The sequence below is a fragment of the Haliotis rubra genome, unplaced genomic scaffold (assembly GCF_003918875.1).
Source record: "Haliotis rubra isolate DU_JTF1 unplaced genomic scaffold, ASM391887v1 Scf478, whole genome shotgun sequence".
Taxonomy (NCBI): Eukaryota; Metazoa; Mollusca; class Gastropoda; order Lepetellida; family Haliotidae; genus Haliotis; species Haliotis rubra.
The window spans coordinates 287,392-310,823 of NW_025767166.1; the positions used below are offsets into that span (position 1 = coordinate 287,392).

The 23,432-nt window shown below is 41.5% G+C and overlaps 1 protein-coding gene across 3 annotated transcripts in view; it reads right to left on the reverse strand.

Annotated features, from left to right (window-relative positions):
• The window catches only part of LOC124290909 (protein Aster-B-like), an 83,398-nt gene that overhangs the window by 39,587 nt on the left and 20,379 nt on the right, over nt 1-23,432 (reverse strand). For 2 of the 3 annotated variants that reach the window (XM_046727750.1, XM_046727749.1), the window contains exons 2-3: nt 1,018-1,140; nt 2-494 (exon numbers count right to left, since the gene is read on the reverse strand). In XM_046727750.1, the coding sequence (XP_046583706.1) occupies nt 2-494; nt 1,018-1,140 (616 nt within the window). Of the gene's footprint in view, nt 1; nt 495-1,017; nt 1,141-16,178; nt 16,272-23,432 lie in introns of all 3 variants that reach the window. The other variant, XM_046727751.1, reaches the window with a different exon arrangement.

Genomic DNA, 23,432 nt, shown 5'->3' on the forward strand with positions numbered 1-23,432 from the left:
CCGTATACCATGCTGATTTCTTCTTCTTCTCATTCTTCGAATATTTTATTGAGTTGGAGCCTGTTGCAAGACTGTTGTCTGGAGACCGACAACTGGCGTCACTCATAGACCCATTCCACGACTCCACGCTTAAGTTGAGGTCCAGCGACTTCTCCGAACATTTGTCCATGATGTTGTCGAGGGACCTCTCGAATGATTTCTCCCGCGCATGTCGGTTCGGCAGCTTCTCCTTCTCCAACTGCGATTCTCCGTCTATGGTATACATGCGTCTCTCCGACGTTCTGTCATCCATCGGGGAGCCATTGTCGAAGGACACTTGTGGTGAGGGCTCCCTGTTGTCACCTCCACTCTCTTCACTGGCATTTTCCACATTGCCGTTCACCTTGTCACTGTTGGATGGGCTCTCAGGATCATCCAGAGTTGTCTCCCTTGGGTCCTCTTCAATGGTTGTGTTTTGGGGTCGAGATGAGATGTCTGCTGAGGATTTTCTGCGTCTGAAATATATTGGGTCAGGGACTGTTCTATTCGTACCAATACTGAACACATTTTAGAGAGTCCAACACTCCTTTGTTACACATGATAAGAAAGTCTTAGATAAACATAATAAAACAACTCATCAATTATGAAATCAAAATCTCCAGTCAAGTGAGCAAAGTGAGTGAGTGAGTTTAGTTTTACGCCACACTCAGCAATATTCCAACTATATGGCAGCAGTCTGGACCAGACAATCCAGTGATCAACAGCATGAGCATCAATCATTGCAATTGGGACCCGATGACATGTGTCAACCAAGCCAGCGAGGCTGACCACCCGATCCCGTTAGTCGCCTCTTTCAAGTGAGCTAAGAATGGCATTTAGTTATTTCTAAAAGCTATTTGGAATTTCTTACTGTTAATAGCTACACTACACCAAGCAAAGAATCACCTGGTACTGTTGCTCATTAACCATGGTAAGAACTACAGGTGGTAATGCTCATCACAACTGTTGCCATGGTAACAACTAAAGGAGGTAACTCACTCGTCATCGCGGATCTCTGAGGTGCTGATAATGAGGCTGTCACGTGCTGAAGGTGAGGGGGTGCCACCAGCCATGTGGAGAGACTCCTGACTCGAGGCAGGGGTCAAATCACGTGAACGCCGGCTGAAACCAAAATGACCTGTTATGAATGCTTGTCTAACTAGCTGTATCTGAACTTGTCAAAACAAGCAACCTATATGTGATAATGGATAATGGTTCATGATCTGTTTGGCATTTTAGAAATTGACGAGTACTAAGAATGGAAGGATACTGCGTGGATGACAACTTCTTTTTTGTATTAGGATGCGCTGGCTTGTATGCAATTGTTCTCTAGTGTAAAATATGATCAAAAAGTTTTTGTTGTTTTTTTCCACATCTTTTATTCACATCAGTAGGTACAGTCATTTTATACAAAAATCGTACACATTGACAGGTGACATTTCTAGTTACAATCATTTTATACAAAAATCATACAATCAAGGTTGTATAATTGCGTATCGTCTAAGCTTGAGCAAGTCGGTGCTATGGGTATTAGTAATATTACTTGTTTGCTCATGGGTTCATCTGGTTTGTTTTCATAATAGCACCATATCATTCTGGGTAACCAAGAGGTACAAAACATTCATACATTATTATACAGATGTCATGCCTAATACAAGCTTGTACATGTCGACAGTTCACAACACATCAGTCTTCAAACATGAGTAGGTACATTCAAGTATTACTGCACAAAGATCATAACTAGTATACATTGAAGAGTCATAACACATCAGATCATATTGTGTAATGGGTGCCCGTTTACTCCACATTCGTCCGGCTGGTTTTTCATTCTGCCAACATATTCTTAAAAGAAGCGATGGAGGATTTTAAGGACAATATTAAATTTCTAATACAGCTTATGGATATAAATATGTCTATCTTTTCCCGTGATAGAGAGAAAGATAGAGATTCATTTCTAATACAACTTATATATATATATATCTTTTTCCGGCCAAAAGAATGTGGTTCACCAGTTTGAAGTTTGCGGTCCCCCTGGATACCAAAGAGGATTGATTTAAGATAAAGCTGAATCTCATAACACAGATGTTGTCTCAAAAATTGTTCCAGATTGTACCAAAAGTGACTAACCTGTAGACATTCAAAATATACATGCACAATCGATTCGTTTTCATTGTTACATCTTTGACAAACACTATTGTCAATCAACTTCATTTTAAGTAATTCCTTTTTGGTGTATATAATGCGATGCAAAAATCTATATTGGAAATCTTGTAGCTTGATATCTCTACAGCATTGTTTAGGAAGACTAAATATTTCCTTCCAGTTTAAGTCAGTTAAGAACATTTGTTGCCATTTACTACAGATAATAGGGAGATAATTATTTTGCACAAGTATATCATATATCTTCTGAGATCCCTTTGCTGGTTTAGTCCACTCCATTAGAAAGTTATTAATCCTAAGATCGTAGACACATATAGGTTTAGACTTGTCTATCACCTTTGTCCATTCTTTAGGGAGGTTACTAACAACTCGATGATGGTCCAAATAAGTACCCTTGAGGTTGAATTTTTTTTTCAAGCCTACAAAGGATAAGAGCCCGTTCTCGTCACATAGGTCTCTTATATAATGCACTCCTATACAGAACCAGTTTTCTATAATAACATTTGAGTCTGTACACTGGTGGTTAAACCATATCGGTTCAGCTAGAATAGCCTGAATATCTCTTGCATCTGTCAAATGAGACCTATAGTATTTACTCCAAATATATATCAAATCCTGCCAGTAGGGGTGATCAATTTTACAAAGTCTGTAAGACGGTACATGGGCACCCAGTTGAAAAAGGAGTTTTATAGGAAAGTAGCTATTATATAGGCTCTTAAACATGGTTTTTTTTGGATACTGAGCTTAAGCGATGATATAAACACATTTATATCTACCACTCTCAGTCCACCATTCTCATAGCTTCTTGTCAAATTCGCCCGTTTAATTTTATCACGTTTGGAGTTCCAAATAAACTTTTAAAAAATTGAACTTAGTTCATCAACAAATTCTTTGGGTGGTTGAGGCAAAGCAGAGAATATGTGAACAAGAGTAGATAATGCTAATGTTTTATCACAGTTATTTTTCCAATTAATGTCAATTTACGTTTACGCCAATTTGCTAATAATCTCTTAATGTTTTCTAGTCATTTTCTGGTGTTGATAACCCATAGTTTTTCTAAATTTGCGTTTAGTTGAATACCAAGAACTTCAAAGTCACCATGAGGTGAGGTGAAATTGGGTATAACGTCGCGCTGGAGAATATTTCGCTCATATGACGACGTGAATGCGTGTGTGTTTGTAGGTGCGGCTGCTTGAACTAGCCCAGACTGAAGCTCGTTTATAGTGCTAGCTCACTGAGATACAGGCATCCCTCGCCATAACGCGGGTCTTGGGGTCCATGGATGACCCCCCGCGTTATAAGTAACGATTACATAACGCGGAACAAAGGCCAAGTAAAATCGTATTTTCCATGGACATAACAAAACTGCTATTTCGTGTATTGTGCCCAGTCAAAACTATATCGTATTGTTGGAGGTGAAAAAAAACAAAACTTTGTAAATAAAAAATAGATGTATGTACATGAAACTTGCAATCAAACATCACAAGACATGATAATTCAATTGTTGTTCCTGTCACGCTACTTGTTATTCAACTAAGCCGGAAATAGCAATCAGCTGGGCACACATCGATGTTTTGGTCCAATGTACCGGTGATTCATTTAAAAAACAATCCGAAAATATAACATCCAAGAATTTCTATTCCATTATCAGAATAATTGATATGTCAAGCAGTTATTCTAACAGAGATCTTATATATTGCTATCGTATAAGTATAATGCATGTTTTCTACGAACATATTTAACATAATAATAAGCATTGCTAAGCACTTTGGGTTACCTGGCTGGATACATTTTACGTAGGAGACAGTTTGACAAGTCACCGCTGACTTCCCGCGGTACGTGCCACTTTGATTGTAAAAACAAAATGTTAGCAATTAATTGTCAAATATGACTTCAACGAGTCAATAATGCGGGTCTTGGGGTCAATGGATGACAAGGCTGTAATCTGTTCGTGATTGCTGAGGAAAATGTGAAATTGGTGCTATCGCGGTAGGCGCGAAAAACGGACCCTCACGAATGTGGTAAGCGGGTGTTGTATGGAATGAGGTAATGCCATTTCACTCACGGTTTCTCCGTTGTTATTGTAAACAGTTTTAATGAATGAAAATGGGTTTGAATTTAATCAAATCAAATGTGTTTTCTGACATCATACATTCTCGGATGGCGGTGTATACCCGCGCAATTACGCGGTGTGTTTCATCATAGCAAACGTTGTAAGTACTTGGCTGATAATCGACATGTCTTTATGATAAAGTTATTACGATGTTTCGCTGTTCATCAATTATTATTGAAAAAGACCCTGCATGTTTTAAGCATCTGAAAAAAAACATGGATATATACGCTAAACACTGTTAATTGCAACCCGCACTGAATTTCACTAGTTTACTACGTGATTAACCAGAGCTCAACAGCGGATTTGTTGATGTGCTATTTTTGATGACGTGAATATGTGTGATCACTGGGCAACTTTTTTTTATGGGAGCCACGGATTACCCCACGGTTTAACCGAATCCGCGGTATCGCGAAGAGCGTTATTGCGAGGGATGACTGTACCATGCCGCAGTGAAGCATGAATACCCCACTCAGACACATTATACTGACTCCAAGCCGACCAGTCCTTGTTGTACCCATTAATGCCGAGCGCCAGGCAGGGGCCAACAAGTACCATATTTTAACGTCTTTTGGTATGACGCGGTTGGGGATCGAACCCGCGACCTTCCGCTCTCCGGGCGAACGCTCTAACCACTACACAACGGAGGCGGTCCAAAGTCACCATGAACCCAATCTATATTAACGTCTTCGCACACTTTAATATTCTTTCCAATCATTGACCCAAGCCATATTGCCTTAGTTTTATCTGAATTCATTCTTAATCCTGAATAATAGTAAAAACTTTCCAAATTGTTAAGTGCAGCTCTTAGGCTTTCTTCTGAGCCGTCCAAACAAAGTTGTGTATCGTCAGCATACTGCCCTAATTTATGCTCTATGTTTATTAAATAAATGCCTTTAATCGTATCATTGTCTCTAATCATAGTGGCCAGTATTTCGGCTACAAAAAGAAATAAATATGGGGAGATTGGGTCCCCCTGTCTGCAGCCTCTACCATTGTCAAAAAATGAAGAGAGATGGCCATTTTGTATGACACAAGAGGTTGCATTGCTTATCAAAATGTGTACCTACCTTATCATCTGAGGGCCAAAGCCAAACCTTTCCAAAACTTTAGTATAGCTATTTTTGACACAGAATCAAAGGCCCCTCTCGAAGCGGTCGGACGGGACTTATTTCATACACATGTTTATTATTGCATGCTTCTCACTTTTTATATTTGCCTAGACAGGAGTTCGGAAGTGGTTGAAACCCAAAATATTCATGTTCCAGATAAGTTGATGTCCCATCACAGTTTATCAACACTCAAGTGATAATGTCTCTAAAAACAGCAAAGAAAATCCTGTATCTACACAAATGTCATCAAACACCTGTACATCGTGTTCATCTCAATGTACACTCAGCTATGTTTATAACCAACATGCTTCTAACAAGCTGACAAATACAACAATCTGGTTCTTGGCCCTCAGGCCACTTCCTGAATATTTATCAAAATGTATGATAACCAACTAGTGGTCCCTTGGACTTCGTTATAACCATAGTCTACTGTATTACAGTTGTAGCCAGGGTTTTACGAACGTTTTGGTCCTATGTAAAGTAGTACTGCCCCTATAACACAGGTCACTGACATGCAGGTCTTGCATGAGCGGGTATGGTTTTACATCCTTTCAGCAATATTCCAGCAATATCACAGTGTGGACACCAGAAATGGGGTTCACACATTGTACCCATGTGGGGAATTGAACCCGGGTCTTGGGCGTGACGAGCAAATGCTTTACCCACTAGGCTACCCCACCGCCCCAGTTTTGGTATGAATTCCACTGAAATCATTATGATTAGTCTCTCTGTGCACCATGTAGCATTTGTTGAGCATCACATCATCGTGTGTAGATATTGATAATTAAATAATACATTTGATTACTCAGAACAGAAAGTCCGTGTGCGGTTTCAGTTTGTTTTCACTACCTGCACCAAGTGCAATCTGACTTATAGGTTTAGCTGCACCATCAAAAGTTTGGTTGCACCAAAAAATAATGTCACTGGTTCTAAAAAGTAACCTAAATACTTGTTTAGCAATTTTCATAACAAAAACTCACTATCAGATACATTCAACAGAATCTGACCCCATGATGATACATGACGAATGATTCTGTTTCAATTTTGTATTACCTTTATTTATAAATCTCAATTATATGATTACTGCTACATTACTCTTCTATGAGTACACAAATATTTATGCTTGTAACAAGTCATGCAGAGAGAAACATATTACTTCCCAATTAAAACACACAATGCCAGCTATGTGGATGTTGGAGGATATAATTGTAACTTGCACCAGGGGCAACATGTTACTAAAGTTAACCTACACCAGACATTTTTAACCACTCTCCTACCCAGAGTTACATGCGGCAAGCCAGCATAGTACCTCTCCCACAGGCCAGAAAAATGTGATGATTCGTCACATCTTGCTATGTCCATTCAATATAATGTACATATTTCTTTTACTCTTTTATTTTTGACAAGTCTACACATCTAACTAATCATCTTTAATAGACTGGTTTAGTTCCACAGAGAAAATATCCTAAAACATGTAACACTATTCCGATTTGCGTAGCGATCCTTTGTTTACATAGGTTGTACGGCTCCACGTGCTGTCATCGAAGCTGATGGAGAGCAAACGATGCAGCCAGTTTGATATCTAAATATGTACTGTCATAGACCTTACTGTCGCAGTTGTGGAAGAATATATATGTAACAATGTAAAACATTATGAAGAGAGCGCCGAAAAGCTTTTGTGAGTCCAGTCTCTTCTTATTATGAATATGCGCGTTTGTTTACAAACAAGAGAAAAGTCCGATCACGTGATATGCAAATTAGCCTGTGGCAGTGATGTTATGTTAGTCATCGCTGTGCCGGAGTGTGATTTTTAACATGCACCAGTGCATGTTGTAAATAGCGAAATCAAACCCTTCAAAGCAATACGTGGATCACACACCACGCTCAGTGGCACAGCTTGTTAGTTTACCCAGTAGCTGGAGCATAGCAGGGACTGACCAACCTCAGTAACATGGATGCAAAGATGATGCTATTCTTCCAATATCAACTTGTGAAGATCCGGGTTAGAATATTGATCTTCAGTAACCCATGCTTGTCGTAAGAGGCAACTAATGGGATCATGTGGTCAGGCTCGCTGACTGGGTTGACACATGTCATCGGTTCCCAATTGCGTAGATCGATTCTCATGCTGTTGATCACAGGATTGTCTGGTCCAGACTCGATTATTTACAGACCGCCACCATATAGCTGGAATATTGCTGAGTGCGGTGTAAAACTAAACTCGCCCACTCACTCTTCCAATATCATACCCAATACACTGTCACACATCCATTGCAGAGTCACACACATAACAATCTCAACAGACCTACCTTACACATGTATATTCTTTTATCACTGACAGATTTATGACTTCAGGAAACAAACTTGCAATGAGCAATCACAAGCTTAGTGAGTGAGTGAATCTTAGTTTTACTGCACTTTTAGCACTATTCCAGCAATATCACGGTGGGGGACACCAGAAATTGGCTTCATATATAATCACAAGCTTAAACTCTGCTAAAACAAATGTTCAATCACACATGCTTGAGCTGCAATAACAGTACAAGTTGCCTTACAGTTCAACAGACCTGTATGTATTATCTTGCAGTGGGTAGGGCTTTGTGTCAACATTGCGAAACACCTCCACAACGATAATCCTAAGAGCTGGTTCCCATAACATAGCCAACAAAAGAACATAACACAAGTGGTGTTGAGCAATACCAATCATTGGACATGGTACAGTATGTACAATTATGATTATGTTACCATGGTTACCAAGTACCATTTCATTTTGACTTTAATGTGTTGAACTGACTCACACAACATTATCTTCCAAAACATACCGCATACCACTGAATACATGCAGATTTTGATAATAAACACAACACTTCAATGGATGATTGACATAGCAAAGCTCAGGAACTTGACAAATGATCAAATTAGAAACTTTTTTCTACCACTTGTGACAACAACTAAAGTCGTTGGTGAAATTCTGTAATGTTGCCATAAAATACAGAACTATTAATCACATTAAAATAACATTGAATTCATTCATTCATTATTTTTTTCATTTTCATTCGTTTTCATTCATTTTCATTCATTTATTCACCTCATGATGATCTAATTTTCAGACAATATAGCAAGTCATGTTTCCAATTTGATCAACAAAACAATTCAGTGAACCAATCAGTCGCTCCATTTAGGCATGAAACTGAACATTAATTATCTATGAACGTATTATATACCTCACAATTATCAGCACGAAATGTGAGATTTGCCTTCGATGCTAAGATTTACACTCAAATAGGGCCAAACCAGCTCCTTGACATGCAATCTGTAGTTTTCCTACTGTCATGCGATCATGTATGGAGTCAATCACAAAAGAAACAGGCACCCAGTGTACGACAGGGCTAAATATTTTATGTATTAGGCCATCAGCTATTGAGGCAGCAAGTTCTCCGTAGTTGGGTCAGTAAAGGACAGAATGTCTAAACTAAACTATTACATAATTTTAGACAATCACTGTTTGAGGACTTACAAGACAAATATAAATTTGCCAAAAATAACTGGCTAGTTTTCCTCTATTTTCCAGTGTTGAACATGAAACAAAGACTATTCTGTTGCAGTGTTTGCCCTTAACCCTGAAAAGCTGCAGGCCCTAAGGACACAGAACCCAAAAAAGTTGTGGGTCCTGATCAGATTGTGTAGGCCCTTATTTTAATATTGAAATAATACTCTTAGGGATAAAAAAAAAAGCTGTCGGCAATAAGGACCTGCAGAAAACAAAGCTGTGGGTCCGAGTGGTTTTCAGTCGGCTTCGGACCTAAGGACCGACGTTAATTTCAAATGGTGTTCTGTTGTGGCCTTGAACACAAGTGCTGCAGCGAGGTTCCTGAATCACTTGACGCCAGTCTCACAGTTACACCAGCCCTACACACAGTAGAAGCAGCAGCTCATCATGGGGATCCTGTGTTTTATACATTGTACCAGCTCAGCCTTGGGACACATTCACCCACATGCTTATCTTGCTGACTTGTTTCAGTCTGCCAATGTAAAATAATTAGATAGTCAATAGCTATAGTTGAGCCACGTTTAACTTCTGCTGTCATGTGACTTTCATAGTAACCCTATTATGTAGATCGATGCTCATCAGGGGTGGAAATAACTTTAAAATTGCTAATGTACTCCGATACAGTGGCACATGTAAAATCACTCGCCCTGATAATTTTCCCACTATACCGTCTGATTTCCTTGTTGATTTTTAAAGTAAACAACATAATTAACATTGGAAAGTCAACCGGACACCAGTACAGCGTGATAAACGAATTTGCTTGCCCGATAGAAAAAAACACTGGACTCGGACGTCGGGCAATGGGTTATTTCCATCCCTGCTCATGCTTTTGATCACTGTATTGTCTGGTCCCGACTTGGTTATTTACAGACTGCCACCACATAGCTAGAATATTGCGGTAAACAACATACTTTCACTGCTTTGTAAACATCATGCAACCTTTACTTCATAGTCAGCTGCTGGAGATTTAATGTCCTATTTTAAAAATCCATGAGCAAGCTATTGTCTTTGTGGAGAGTAGGGCTGGAAACTGCCCTGATTTTCATATTGCGATATATTGCAATAATTTAAGAGATATTGCAATACATATTGTGATATATTGACTGGAAGGTTTCTGTCCAAGTGTGTACATCATAAATCCATAATAGCTCTCTGTGTGTGACATTGTCTTCTTAGTTGCTGTTACACCATACTATCAGGCTCCCCGTCCCCATTCTGTATGGCTGTATGCCAATGGCTTACAGATAAATAAAATGATAGAGAGCCTTAATGTGGAATGTTTGATTGAAGTATTGCAACAAAGGTTTGCGAAAATAATGATAAAGGTAATAGTATTGAATGAGTTTCATTAGGTCTGCACTGATTCACCCAGACCTCGAATCGATTCGATTTTCGATATTAGACCCTCGATTGGATCATTTTCGATTCGATTCTTCATACAAGTAAAAACATCAGATTTCATTTAACTCTCAGAGTCGTCTTTTTCAGCGTGAAATCCATCGTCAACTTGGCGATTCTGCTAACAACAATTCTCTTTGGATAATTAATAAAAATAAACAAAAATAACAAAATAATGTTAATTGTGAAATGGTCACTCAGAGCCAGAAGCTCTACTAATGAGTTTAGTGAAGAATTGGTTCGTTTGAGGCCACTTAATTCCTCCAAAACATCACCTATGAAACCATTCAAACCCACAAACTATAAAACATTTGGAAGAATATTTGGCACTTTTGGAGCCAGTTATAAAGATACTTCCACTTGTAAAACAGGGCTCGATTTAAGAGATGTTAACCTACTTGCACCAGGTGCAACCTACGATAAAAACCTAGTTGCACCAGCCAAATTCCAGTTGCACTGCTTTTATTGCAATATGCAATGTAAGAAATATGGTATTGAATTATTTAGATGTTTTATTGAGAGTTTACCAACTCAAAAATTGAGATGCACAAGGTGCAAGTTCAGCTAATAGCTAGATTGCACTTTGTAATATTGGGTTGCACCAGTGCAAGTAACAAAGTACTAAATCGAGCCCTGTAAAATGTTACATGAAACCAACAGAATAAAAAAATTGGCACTTTAGAGTACATGTTGTTGCTATGGAAACCAAGGGCAGATAATTTAAAGGGAGCTAACAGTGGATGACCCCAAATATTCCAGAATCTGAACCATATCGCGATATTCATATACCAGTCGGTATATATCGGTTTACCGGTGATACTGCCCAGCCCTAGTGGAGAGGTAAGGGTAACTGTTTGCCAACCAGCTAGGATACACAGTATTTTAAGATGCCATGATAAGTCAAGTTATAATGTGAAGCTATCATTATATAATCAGAAACATTACATAGAGTCAGTATTTGCAACAGTGCATGCTTGATATGATTGAAGTTCAGATCAGAAACATTCCTCCAGCTAATGTTAGACCTAAGATGGATGATTTAGCAAGAATGATCCAAGCTGTATGGGTCATCTGTCACGATAATCTTGAGGGGCAGTTTTGCTGCAGAATTCACACAGGTATTTGTAACAAGGACACTTAGAAGGCAGGGTACCACACAGCTATTCTGTCTACCTTCTACCCTTATATGTTTCAACCCCAACACTCAGCCATTACAGGTACCTCCCACCCTTACCTGTCTCAACCCTAACACACAGCCATTGCAAGTATCATCCACCCTAAAGTGTCTCAACCTAAATCACAATGCCATTGCAGGTACCTCCCACCCCTACCTGCCTCAACCACACAGCCATTACAAGTACCTCCCACCCCTATCTGTCTCAACCACACAGCTATTACAGGTACCTCCCACCCCTACCTGCCTCAACCCTTTAATACACAGCCATGACAGGTACCTCCCACCCCTACCTGCCTCAACCCTTTAATACACAGCCATTACAGGTACCTCCCACCCCTACCTGCCTCAACCCTTTAATACACAGCCATTACAGGTACCTCCCACCCCTACCTGCCTCAACCCTTTAATACACAGCCATTACAGGTACCTCCCACCCCTACCTGCATCAAACCTTTAATACACAGCCATTACAGGTACCTCCCACCCCTACCTGCCTCAAAACCCCCAACCATACAGCCATGACAGGTACCTCCTCCCACCCTACCTGCCTCAAACCTTTAATACACAGCCATTACAGGTACCTCCCACCCCAACCTGCCTCAAACCTTTAATACACAGCCATTACAGGTACCTCCCACCCCTACCTGCCTCAACCCTTTAATACACAGCCATTACAGATACTTCCCACCCCTACCTGCCTCAACCCTTTAATACACAGCCATTACAGGTACCTCCCACCCCTACCTGCCTCAACCCTTTAATACACAGCCATTACAGGTACCTCCCACCCCTACCTGCCTCAATCCTTTAATACACAGCCATGACAGGTACCTCCCACCCCTACCTGCCTCTAACCCCCCAACCATATACAGCCATGACAGGTACCTCCCACCCCTACCTGCCTCTAACCCCTTAATACACAGCCATTACAGGTACCTCCAACCCCTACCTGCCCTCAACCCTTTAATACACAGCCATGACAGGTACCTCCCACCCCTACCTGCCTCTCAACCCTTTAATATACAGCCATTACAGTACCTCCCACCCCTACCTGCCTCAACCCCTAACCATACAGCCATTACAGGTACCTCCCACCCCTACCTGCCTCAACCCTTTAATACACAGCCATGACAGGTACCTCCCACCCCTACCTGCCTCAAGCCCTAACCATACAGCCATTACAGTACCTCCCACCCCTACCTGCCTCAACCCCTAACCCCATTACAACCTCCCACCCCTACCTGCCTCAACCCTTTCATACACAGCCATGACAGGTACCTCCCACCCCTACCTGCCTCAAGCCCTAACCACACAGCCATGACAGGTACCTCCCACCCCTACCTGCCTCAAGCCCTAACCATACAGCCATGACAGGTACCTCCCACCCCTACCTGCCTCAACCCTTTAATACACAGCCATGACAGGTACCTCCCACCCCTACCTGCCTCAACCCTTTAACCATACAGCCATGACAGGTACCTCCCACCCCTACCTGCCTCAACCCTTTAATATACAGCCATTACAGGTACCTCCCACCCCTACCTGCCTCAACCCCTAACCATACAGCCATTACAGGTACCTCCCACCCCTACCTGCCTCAACCCTTTAAATACAGCCATTACAGTACCTCCCACCCCTACCTGCCTCAACCCCCTAACCATACAGCCATTACAGGTACCACCCTACCTGCCCTTTAATACACAGCCATGACAGGTACCTCCCACCCCTACCTGCCTCAAGCCCTAACCATACAGCCATTACAGGTACCTCCCACCCCTACCTGCCTCAACCCCTAACCATACCGTCATTACAGGTACCTCCCACCCCTACCTGCCTCAACCCTTTCATACACAGCCATGACAGGTACCTCCCACCCCTACCTGCCTCAAGCCCTAACCATACAGCCATGACAGGTACCTCCCACCCCTACCTGCCTCAAGCCCTAACCATACAGCCATGACAGGTACCTCCCACCCCTACCTGCCTCAACCCCTAACCATACAGCCAAGACAGGTACCTCCCACCCCTACCTGCCTCAACCCCAAGCATACAGCCATTACAGGTACCTCCCACCCCTACCTGCCTCAACCCCAAGCATACAGCCATGACAGGTACCTCCCACCCCTACCTGCCTCAACCCCCAACCATACAGCCATTACAGGTACCTCCCACCCCTACCTGCCTTAACCCTTTAACACACAGCCATTACAGGTACCGTATATGACCGTCTATAAGACGACCCCATGGATAAGACGACCCCCAAACTTGACCCTTAAAATCAGTGTCAAAATGGTATGTTTCGTGCATAAGTCGATCCCCCGCGATGGGGTCCTAATCGCGGCAAACACAGACTACAGACAACTGGCAGTTACCAATAATTATAACTTTAGTCCATATTATACAAAGAATTCACAATTATATTGTGTCTACTCACAGATCGGAACGAAGTGTAGTTGACAGAAAATGCATAATATATTTTGCTTCTCTCAATATAATATTTATTGTAGCAACAAACTGGCTTGCTTATTTTACCCCATTCAACAATCACGAACTGATTACCGCCTCGTTTTCCATTGACTGCTAGTTTACAGTAACATCAGTGTAGGAAAGATGTAGAAAATCTAGCCTGTCCACAGGACTGGCAGGTCAAATTTTTTACCAGTCCTGCCAAAATCTAGCTTGTCCTCCAAATATAAATAAAACACCTTCGGCAGTAAATATTCAAAAAGGTTATAATCATTATATATATGTCATTGGTTTGCTAAAATTGACCCGACATGAGGACGGACTAGATATTTTTTTAACCCGTCCTCCACAAAATTCACCCGTCTCGGACGTTGGGACGGGCTATCTTTCCTACACTGGTAACATCGGTAAAAATGTGTGAATTTAAATGGCTTCCGTATTTTACCCCATTCCATGTGAGTACAACTTCTGCTTACCACATTCATGAGGGTCCGTATAACCTTAGTGTTGATTATATATATTTTACAAAAAAAACTGTAATTAAAATTACACAATGCTAGGTTATATTTCTTTGGGTTAAATAATAGTACTCTGTATTATATTTTACTGACGACTGCGTCAGAATTCATCCCGTTATATTATTGTGCATGTTTGAACTTGATCGCCGGGAAACGTGTGCACAGCTGATTGCTATTTCCGGTTCAAATACACACGGTAATCTTAAGTCTTATTCAATTTATAGAGCAAAAAACTGTAACTAAAATTACACAATGCTGGGATATATTTCTTTGGGTTAAATAATAGTATTCTGTATTATATTTTACTGATGACTGCGTCAGAATTCGTCCCGTTATATTATCTGTGCATGTTTGAACTTGTTCACTGGGAAACATGTGCACAGCTGATTGCTATTTCCTGCTCAGATACGCACTGTAATCTTAATCCCTGCAAATAATACAATGCCCAGCAAAAACAACTTAGAACTTAAAAGGTAAATAATCTTGTCTAGTGATGTTTAATTGCAAATTTGACGTCTCTACTGACAAAGTCGTCTTCTGTTGTTTGTTCACGCGAAGTGATACAATGTTGTTTTCTTACCCCCGGAAAAAAGTTTGCCGAAAGCGTAACCCATGGATAAGACGACCCCCTTCTACAGACTGCTTTTTTTGGTCCTCAAAATTTGGCTTATAGACGGTCATATACGGTACCTCCCACCCCTACCTGCCTCAACCCTTTAACACACAGCCATTACAGGTACTTACCACCCCTACCTGCCTCAACCTTAACACTCAGACATTCTAAGAACCTTCAACCCTCACCTGCCATACAGCCATTCAGAGAACATTCCATTCTTATCTGCTCCAAGTTTTCTACCAGGAAGTCAACAAATCCTGACAGTAACAATTTACCACCTGAGTTTGACAAAACATGAAGTCATGTCAGTGCCTCCACATATCACAAGGTATTCACCTCCATAAGTACACCTTCAACAGGTAACACAACTGGCTGGGGCAATTCCACACTATCATAAACTAACAGGCTTTTGAAGCTCCTCTCATTCATTCAAAAGCATTGACACTTGTATGTGATCAACCTTCTTACTGCCTGCTTGTCATGGACTTCTGATCAAACAAATCCATGACTTCCAGGTATCACGGAGTCATTACAGGTACCTTCACAGACATCTGGGGTAGCCTAATGGTTAAAGAGTCCACTAATTTCTCTGAAGACCCAAGTTCAATTCCCTACATATGCAGGGATTTACAGGACGCGAATACCTGCATCCTATACTCATAAAAAGTGACAATGGACGCAACGAAATTTATTAGCGCATCCACAGGGACGCAGAAAAAGTCGAAATACTTTTGTAAAAATTCCAATCAGGTAACAATAAGTTATCACTGAGTTTGCTACTAGCTGAGTTATGATATCACTTGCAATTTCATTACTGTAACAATTAATGTGATGAAAATGATACACAATACAATAACAGTATTAGTAATAATCTTTAAGTCTATGAGACCCCCATTTTGATCCCTGAAAATTATAAGCATGAGTCCCAGGGACCCTCAAATACAGGACTCAAGGTAAATCCCTGCATATGTACAACATGTGAAACCCATTCCTGTGGTCCCTCTTCGTGAGATATCTGGAATATTGCTAAAAGCAGCGTAAGACCATACTCACTCACTCACTCACTCTGGGCATCACAATAGGGAATCGACCACCCGTGTAGAAGAACTGTGTTTGGTTTAACGTGGTCCTCATTCAACAGTATTTCTGTAACATCAGAGAGTACCCTGTTTGAAACCCAGGATGGTAGTCACTAACCAAGACAGACTCCATTGGATCAGTACATTCCATTATAGGATCCTTGCCTGTCCAAGGGACACAACTCTGCAAACAGAATCACATTACACATTTGGACCAGCTGCATCCACTGAAGTACAAAGAAGCAGTTGGACTGGTTGAGTAACGGGCTGTGCTGGTCAAGATCGGAACATGGTGCCTCTATTTCCAACACAATGTTGTCTCAGCGTCTACAAACGGTCTCTAATAATTGGATACACCACCTATACTTAGCAGTCTTTGATGCCATAGACACTCTGGAGTTACATGCTGGCAGTAATGCAATTGTTAGGGGGAAATTAGAACTGTGCATGAATAATACACATGTCTACACATCAGTGATCGTGGAAGTATATCTATAATACAACAAATAAGGTCACTTCTACCACTTGTCTGGCGGTACAACAATACAGGGGGCTAAGAAACGATGCACATCTTAATACACAGGCCACACTTCTACTTATCTTACACATGAAGCCATGAACTGAAATCCAAGTGTTCTGGTAACAAAATGGCCGCCAAACCCTGTTTTTCTTCTACTGTGTCAGTCTCATAACAAGTGAGTGAGTGAGTGAGTTTAGTTTTACACTACACTCAGCAATATTCCAGCTATATGGCAGTGGTCTATAAATAATCGAGTCTGGACCAGACAATCCAGTGATCAACAGCATGAGCATCGACCTGCGCAATTGGGAACTGATGACATGTGTCAACCAGGTCAGCAAGCCTGACCACCTGATCCCGTTAGTCGCCTCTTACAACAAGTATGGGTTACTGAAGGTTCATTCTAACCCGGACCTTCACGGGTGGACATATATCAGAGCTGCAGAGACATACATACCGTTGCAAGAACAAAGGGCAGTGTGTTAAAATCCCATTGAGGTACTTTATCTTACAGAACAAAGGGCAGTGTGTTAAAATCCCATTGAGGTACTTTATCTTACAGAGCAAGCAAATACTTGAGTTCAATGGATCATAAACTCCACTATAAAAATTCAAAGCATGACTACAGTAGATATGGTCCATGCATACAAGTGTTTTTGGTTTACGGCTGTCATGCTGATGTGTTTCACAAAGCAAGACTGACTGAGTTTGGTTTTACGCCGCTTTTAGCAATATTCCAGCAACATCACGGTGGGGGACACCAGAAATGGGCTTCACACATAGTACCCATGTGGGGATTCGAACCCGGGTCTTCGGCGTGGCGAGCCAACGCTTTAACCACTAGGCTACCCCACCGCCCCCACAAACCAAGAGTTACCTGCCTCTCTATACTGAATACTGTACAGTACCTCATCAGCAGGTAAATGTGATCATCCTGACCCAGTGAACAAATATATTTACTGTGTGCTAACCAATCTGTGAAATAATAATAACAATAACAATAATGAAGTTACTTATACTGCGCAATACTCCACCCCACAAAGGGGCGTGCTCAATTTAAGCACGCACAAACAGTACAACATTATTACCCCAGATAACCAAAGCTGCCTGTTAGGCGCTAGAAGATTATAGTCATATATCCCAACGGGTACCCATTTTCTGCTGTGTGAACAGAGGCAATTTTGAACAAACTCACTTGCCTAAGGTGAGATCACATGTATCACATGTGTTTCGTCATGGGGCATGACTGCAGTCCTAGAAACTCTCAGGAGCCAACATGGTCAAGCTGCCAAACACGGTCACCCATCCAAGGATTCTCCGACCTCAACGTTGCTTAACTTCAACTGATTTGTCACCTGAGCTCTATGGACAGGACCATGCGTCCGTGGCTAGTAAAAATCCAGTTGGGCCAATAAAACTCCACAGTCACTGGCCCGACTGGCTAGTGAATTTTCAGCGGGTCATTTTGTAAATATATCACTCTTTCCGACTTGTTAAGTTATACTACACTTTTAAAATATGGAAGATTATGGCCTGATCAAATGTTCATCATATTAGCAGCTAAATGATGAAACATGTGTCACACTGACAATATCTTATTCTCATCTATTTTTGTAATCTTTTGCTTAGTTTGTACATTTAAATTTTGATCTAGTGAATTATTTTGTGGACTAGTAACTTTCAGGCATAGCTAGCCTGACTGGCTAGCAAAATTTGGAAACCATTTTGCACACTGGTGCTAACATAATTAAGGAAACAAATTCATTTTGTATCAGCGTTTCAATGTCAGATCAAACTATCTCATGGTTACCATGCCATGCATGGCTTAACATGTCTTTACACAGAACCTCCCAAATCCCCTTCAGGGAAACTAACATCCTAACAAGCAGCACAAAGCTGTAACAAAACACAAGGTTTGCATGTGAGGCGAAAAATGAAGTAGAATGTTTGAATCTACATAGAGCAGTTGTGCTGTGAGGCTGAGGATCCCAGTGTCCCAGCAGCAATACCATGTGTGCTCACACCACAAGCAACATTGTTCTACACATCACTTTGTTCCTAGCTTACATGCTTCATATGGGATTTATGTACCAGGAAATGTTGGTAATTGATATAAATATGCAGATTACTGGTTGAACATAGACCAGTTAGCTGAAATATTTATTGAATTCACACAAAACATGACGGGCATAATGTTCTCCGGTTTCAAAGGGCTAAGCAATTTGTGACTTGTCCTCAAGACCAAAGCCAGCAAAGAAGATGTGAAAAAAGGCTGTATTTTTAGACTAAACATGTCTTAAAATCAATATTTCATAATTTGTTACTTCCAGAGGGCCTAACCCACCTCACCTTGTCCTTCCTTGTACATGTTGTTACCTCTGTTAATATTTGCCGATATATCCACACTAAATGCTACAGAGTATGGTGTCAAAATATATATTTTGGCAAATAGATGTAAATGTTTTCGCTCGTGCTTGCTGTGGGATGGGGGGTGAGGGGTGGTGTTAAATAGAGGGTTGGGATTTGGATCGGGGTTGGACCTTGGATTGGGGTTTGGGGGGCTTGGAGGTTAGGGGTGAGGGATGGAGGTTGAGGTAAGAAGGTTTTAACTGAACCTGTGGAGAGGATGAGGTTGGGGTCAGGGTTTGGACAGTGGTGGTTGAGAGAAGGGGGCTCTAATTGTTTTCCTGTAGAGATGTGTTTTGGGGTTTTAAGGTTGGGGTCAGGGTCTGTGGGTGGGGGGTGGTGGTTGAGGCTGGGGTCAGGGTCTGTGGGTGGGGAGTGATGGTCAAGCATGGGGAGTACAACATGAAAGTAACGTGGGTAACTTCCACAACTTTCACACATAACATTCTGCTCATGTTTGCCTCCGTCCAACATAGCAAGTCTCCTCACAGAGGGAGCTATCACTAGTTTGTTTGCCCTACACATTAACCTCATCGCTCTCTGGTTTCATACGGAATTCCAGGACTTCTAAAACAATGAATGCTCCCTTAGTGTGAGCTGTAAGGCATTGGCTGAAATCTTTCTGAGACAAGCATCCCATAAAATATGGCCATGAAAAATTTAGTCATCATATTGTCCTAAAACTCCAACTTAGCATATTTCTCCTGTTTAGTTAGTGTTCACAGGAACAATAAATACATATGACAGTTAAAGAATGTATAAAGTGCCGACTATGTTTCGCCACGAACACAGAGCCAATGTTTGGAAATACCTCCATCGGGCAGGTAAGCTCAGCAAACAGAAACTTGTAGGAGTGTGTTTTAATAAAAATGTCACCCATTTGTGGAGAAATACCTCACATATTGTACAGCATGCTGGACCTTTGGTGTTGAATTAGAGAGAAAATGGCAAGGTGAAACAATGTTTGAATTAGTGAACACTATATGGTAACGACAAACTTTAACAATATGAACGTAATAACTTACACTCAAGAAAATGAGAAAATATGGGTTTTTTTCATTTAGTAAAAATCCCATTTCACCTGCTACAACGAAAATGGCCTGTTTTTTGTCAAAATCCTTATGACTGAAACAGACCACTTCTCTGATACGGGTAATGTGAGGGCAGATGTCAGCAATGGCAGGTCATCGAGGGGGAACGCCACTATCTCCCCGACCTGTACCTTCGTCTCCTGCCCTACACATGTATCTGCAGATTACCCTACACCAGGAAACTGGTCTTCCTCAGTGCTGAGAGAACTACACTGTTTTGTCTGTCCCAGATCACTACCACTCCCTACAGTTGTACAAACTACAGGTGGCGGACACCATTTCACCCAGTAGATTAATGACGTCACCCAGTGACATGACATGGCAGCCTATTTTGGGGAGAATTCCCGACATTAAGGCCTAAATGGTGAAGTTATTCAATGTTGGATGTGTAATAAACCAGCTTCAAATGATCTGTCTTTTGTGCAGCTGCCAGAAGGTGATGGGCAGGGTACCAGGGTACTTGGTCAAGGTAGATAACTGTGTTCAGTGAGTAAGTGAGTATTATTTTACATCGCTTTTAGCAGTATTCCAGCAATATCACGGCCGGGGACACCAGAAAAGGGCTCACACATTGTACCCATGTAGGGAATCGAACCCTGGATCTAAATCCAGCTACAACTCTTCTATTACACTTTATCTGCAGACCAGGCTCTTAAATGGGGACGAAGTATTCTGGGAGGTTGTTGCCGTTCAAAGTTTGATGTGGGGCAGAAGGGGTGTTGAAGGTAGATGTTTACCCTGTTGGTGAAGCCAGGGGTGGAAATAACTTCAAAATTGCTAGTGTACTCGGGTACAGTGGCACATGTAAAATCACTTGCCCTGATCATTTTTCCGCTATACCGTCCGTTTTCTTGTTGATTTTGGAAATAAACAACATAATTAACATTGGAAAGTCAACTGGACACCGGTACAGTGTGATATACAAATTTGCTTGCCCAACAGAAAATAACACTGGTCTCGGACGTGGGGCAATGGGTTATTTCCACCCCTGGAGGTGAGGTGAGGTGAAATTTGGTTTAACATCGTGCTTGAGAATATTTCGCTCATATGACGACGTGCATGCGTGTGTATGTGTATGTGTGGCTGCTTGTACTAGCCTAGACTGAAGCTGGTTTTATAGTGCTAGCCCACTGAGATACCACGCCGCAGTGAAGCATGAATACCCCATTCAGACACATTATACTGACTCCGAGCCGACCAGTCCTTGTACCCATTGATGCCGAGCGCCAGGCAGGGACCAACAAGTACCATATTTTAACGTCTTTTGGTATGACGCGGTGGGGGATTGAACCCGCAAACTTCCGCTCTCCGGGCGGACCCTCTAACCACTACACCACGGAGGTGGTCCACCCCTGGAAGCCCACAAGGACAGGTACAGTCATTGGTGTGGTGATGACTTAGACACACACAGGGTAGAGTCCAGGGATAGGAGAGATCTACTGTGGTTTACCCCTCCTTTAGCACGTCAGATCTTTCTGACATGCACAGAGTGAGTTGGGGACGAAATTTCAGCTCACTTCACGCAACCTACTGACCGCACAGCAATTTTGTTCACATCACTGTGATTTGTAATTTGGATAAGATTATCTCAGGTGTTAATAGTGAGTATGTTTTACACAACTTTTAGCAATATTCCAGCAATATCACGGCAGGGGACACCAGAAACAGGCTTCACATATTGTACCCATGTGGGGAAGCAAACCCAGGTCACGGAGCCTAACAACCTGAGCCATTTAGTTTCTTCTAACGACCAGCAAATGTTGCTAGGGGCCAGTTATAAGTAATACTCCCAACAATATTCCCAAAAATCTTTAATGACTTTGACTGACTGACTGACTGACTGACTGAGTTTGGTTTTACGCCGCTTTTAGTAATATTCCAGCAATATCACGGCGGGGAACACCAGATATGGGCTTCACACATTGTACCCATGTGGGGATTCGAACCCGGGTCTTCGGCGTGACAAGCCAACGCTTTAACCATTAGGCTACCCCACCGCCCCAAATGACTTTGTAAGGAAATGGGCCATGTATGAAAATTTTGTTAATGAAAAATCATGAATTATTCACTTTTTGGTTTGTATGCATTGGTATGATTGTGTGAAAGAAATGTATTATTTTTTACTTCACATGTCCTGGAAAATACATACATATCTTGACTATGTAATATCTTTAATGGAATAAAATTTGAAAAAAAAAATGTAATAAAATATTCCCAACAATTATTTTTCGGCATGTAAATCTTAAATCTATCGAGAAGATTAATGGAGTTAATGTGTGTGCCAATCAATCACTCCCAGAAAACATGAACGTCATGAGAATGTAATAAGTGCTCTTCATAATTTTTCAGTATATCAAATACATGTCAGACACTATTTACAAAACATGTAGGTTTGTAAGATCCATAAACCAACAAAAACTGATTAAGAAGAACTTAACAACCAAATTATGGTTGCATAAATGGCAGCACAGCTCAAATAACTGGTCTCGGTTCAACAGGGGCAACAGGGCATGAGTAAATTGACTTTAATTGATAATGCCATCAAATCATAAAAATCTAAATCAACTGAAAGTATTTTGGTACTTTATTTACTTGCCAAGTACCAGTGACGATTTAACTGATCCCATCTCACAAAAACCCTGAACACAGGCCTCTGACTATGGTGAATAAGCTGGTACTCCTCCATGGCAATAGACATGTAAGTACATGCAGCCACAGCTGTGGATCAGTATACCCTAATGGGAGTGGGTGGGTGAGTGAGTGGGTGAGTTTGGTTAAGCCCCATACTTAGGATTATTATCACAGCAAGGGGCATGTGGCAAATCAGGTATTTGCCGCTCAGTGTCACACTCGGCTATATTCCAGTAATGAGTGAGTGAGTGAGTGAGTGAGAGAGTGAGAGAGTGGGTGAGTTTGGTTAAGCCCCATACTTAGCATCATTATCACAGCAAGGGGCATGTGGCAAATCAGGTGTTTGCCGCTCAATGCCACAATCGGCTATATTCCAGTTGTGAGTGAGTGAGTGAGTGAGTGAGTTTGGTTAAGCCCCATACTTAGCATCATTATCACAGCAAGGGGCATGTGGCAAATCAGGTGTTTGCCGCTCAATGCCACACTCGGCTATATTCCAGTAATGAGTGAGTGAGTGAGTGAGTGAGTGAGTGAGTGGGTGAGTTTGGTTAAGCCCCATACTTAGCATCATTATCACAGC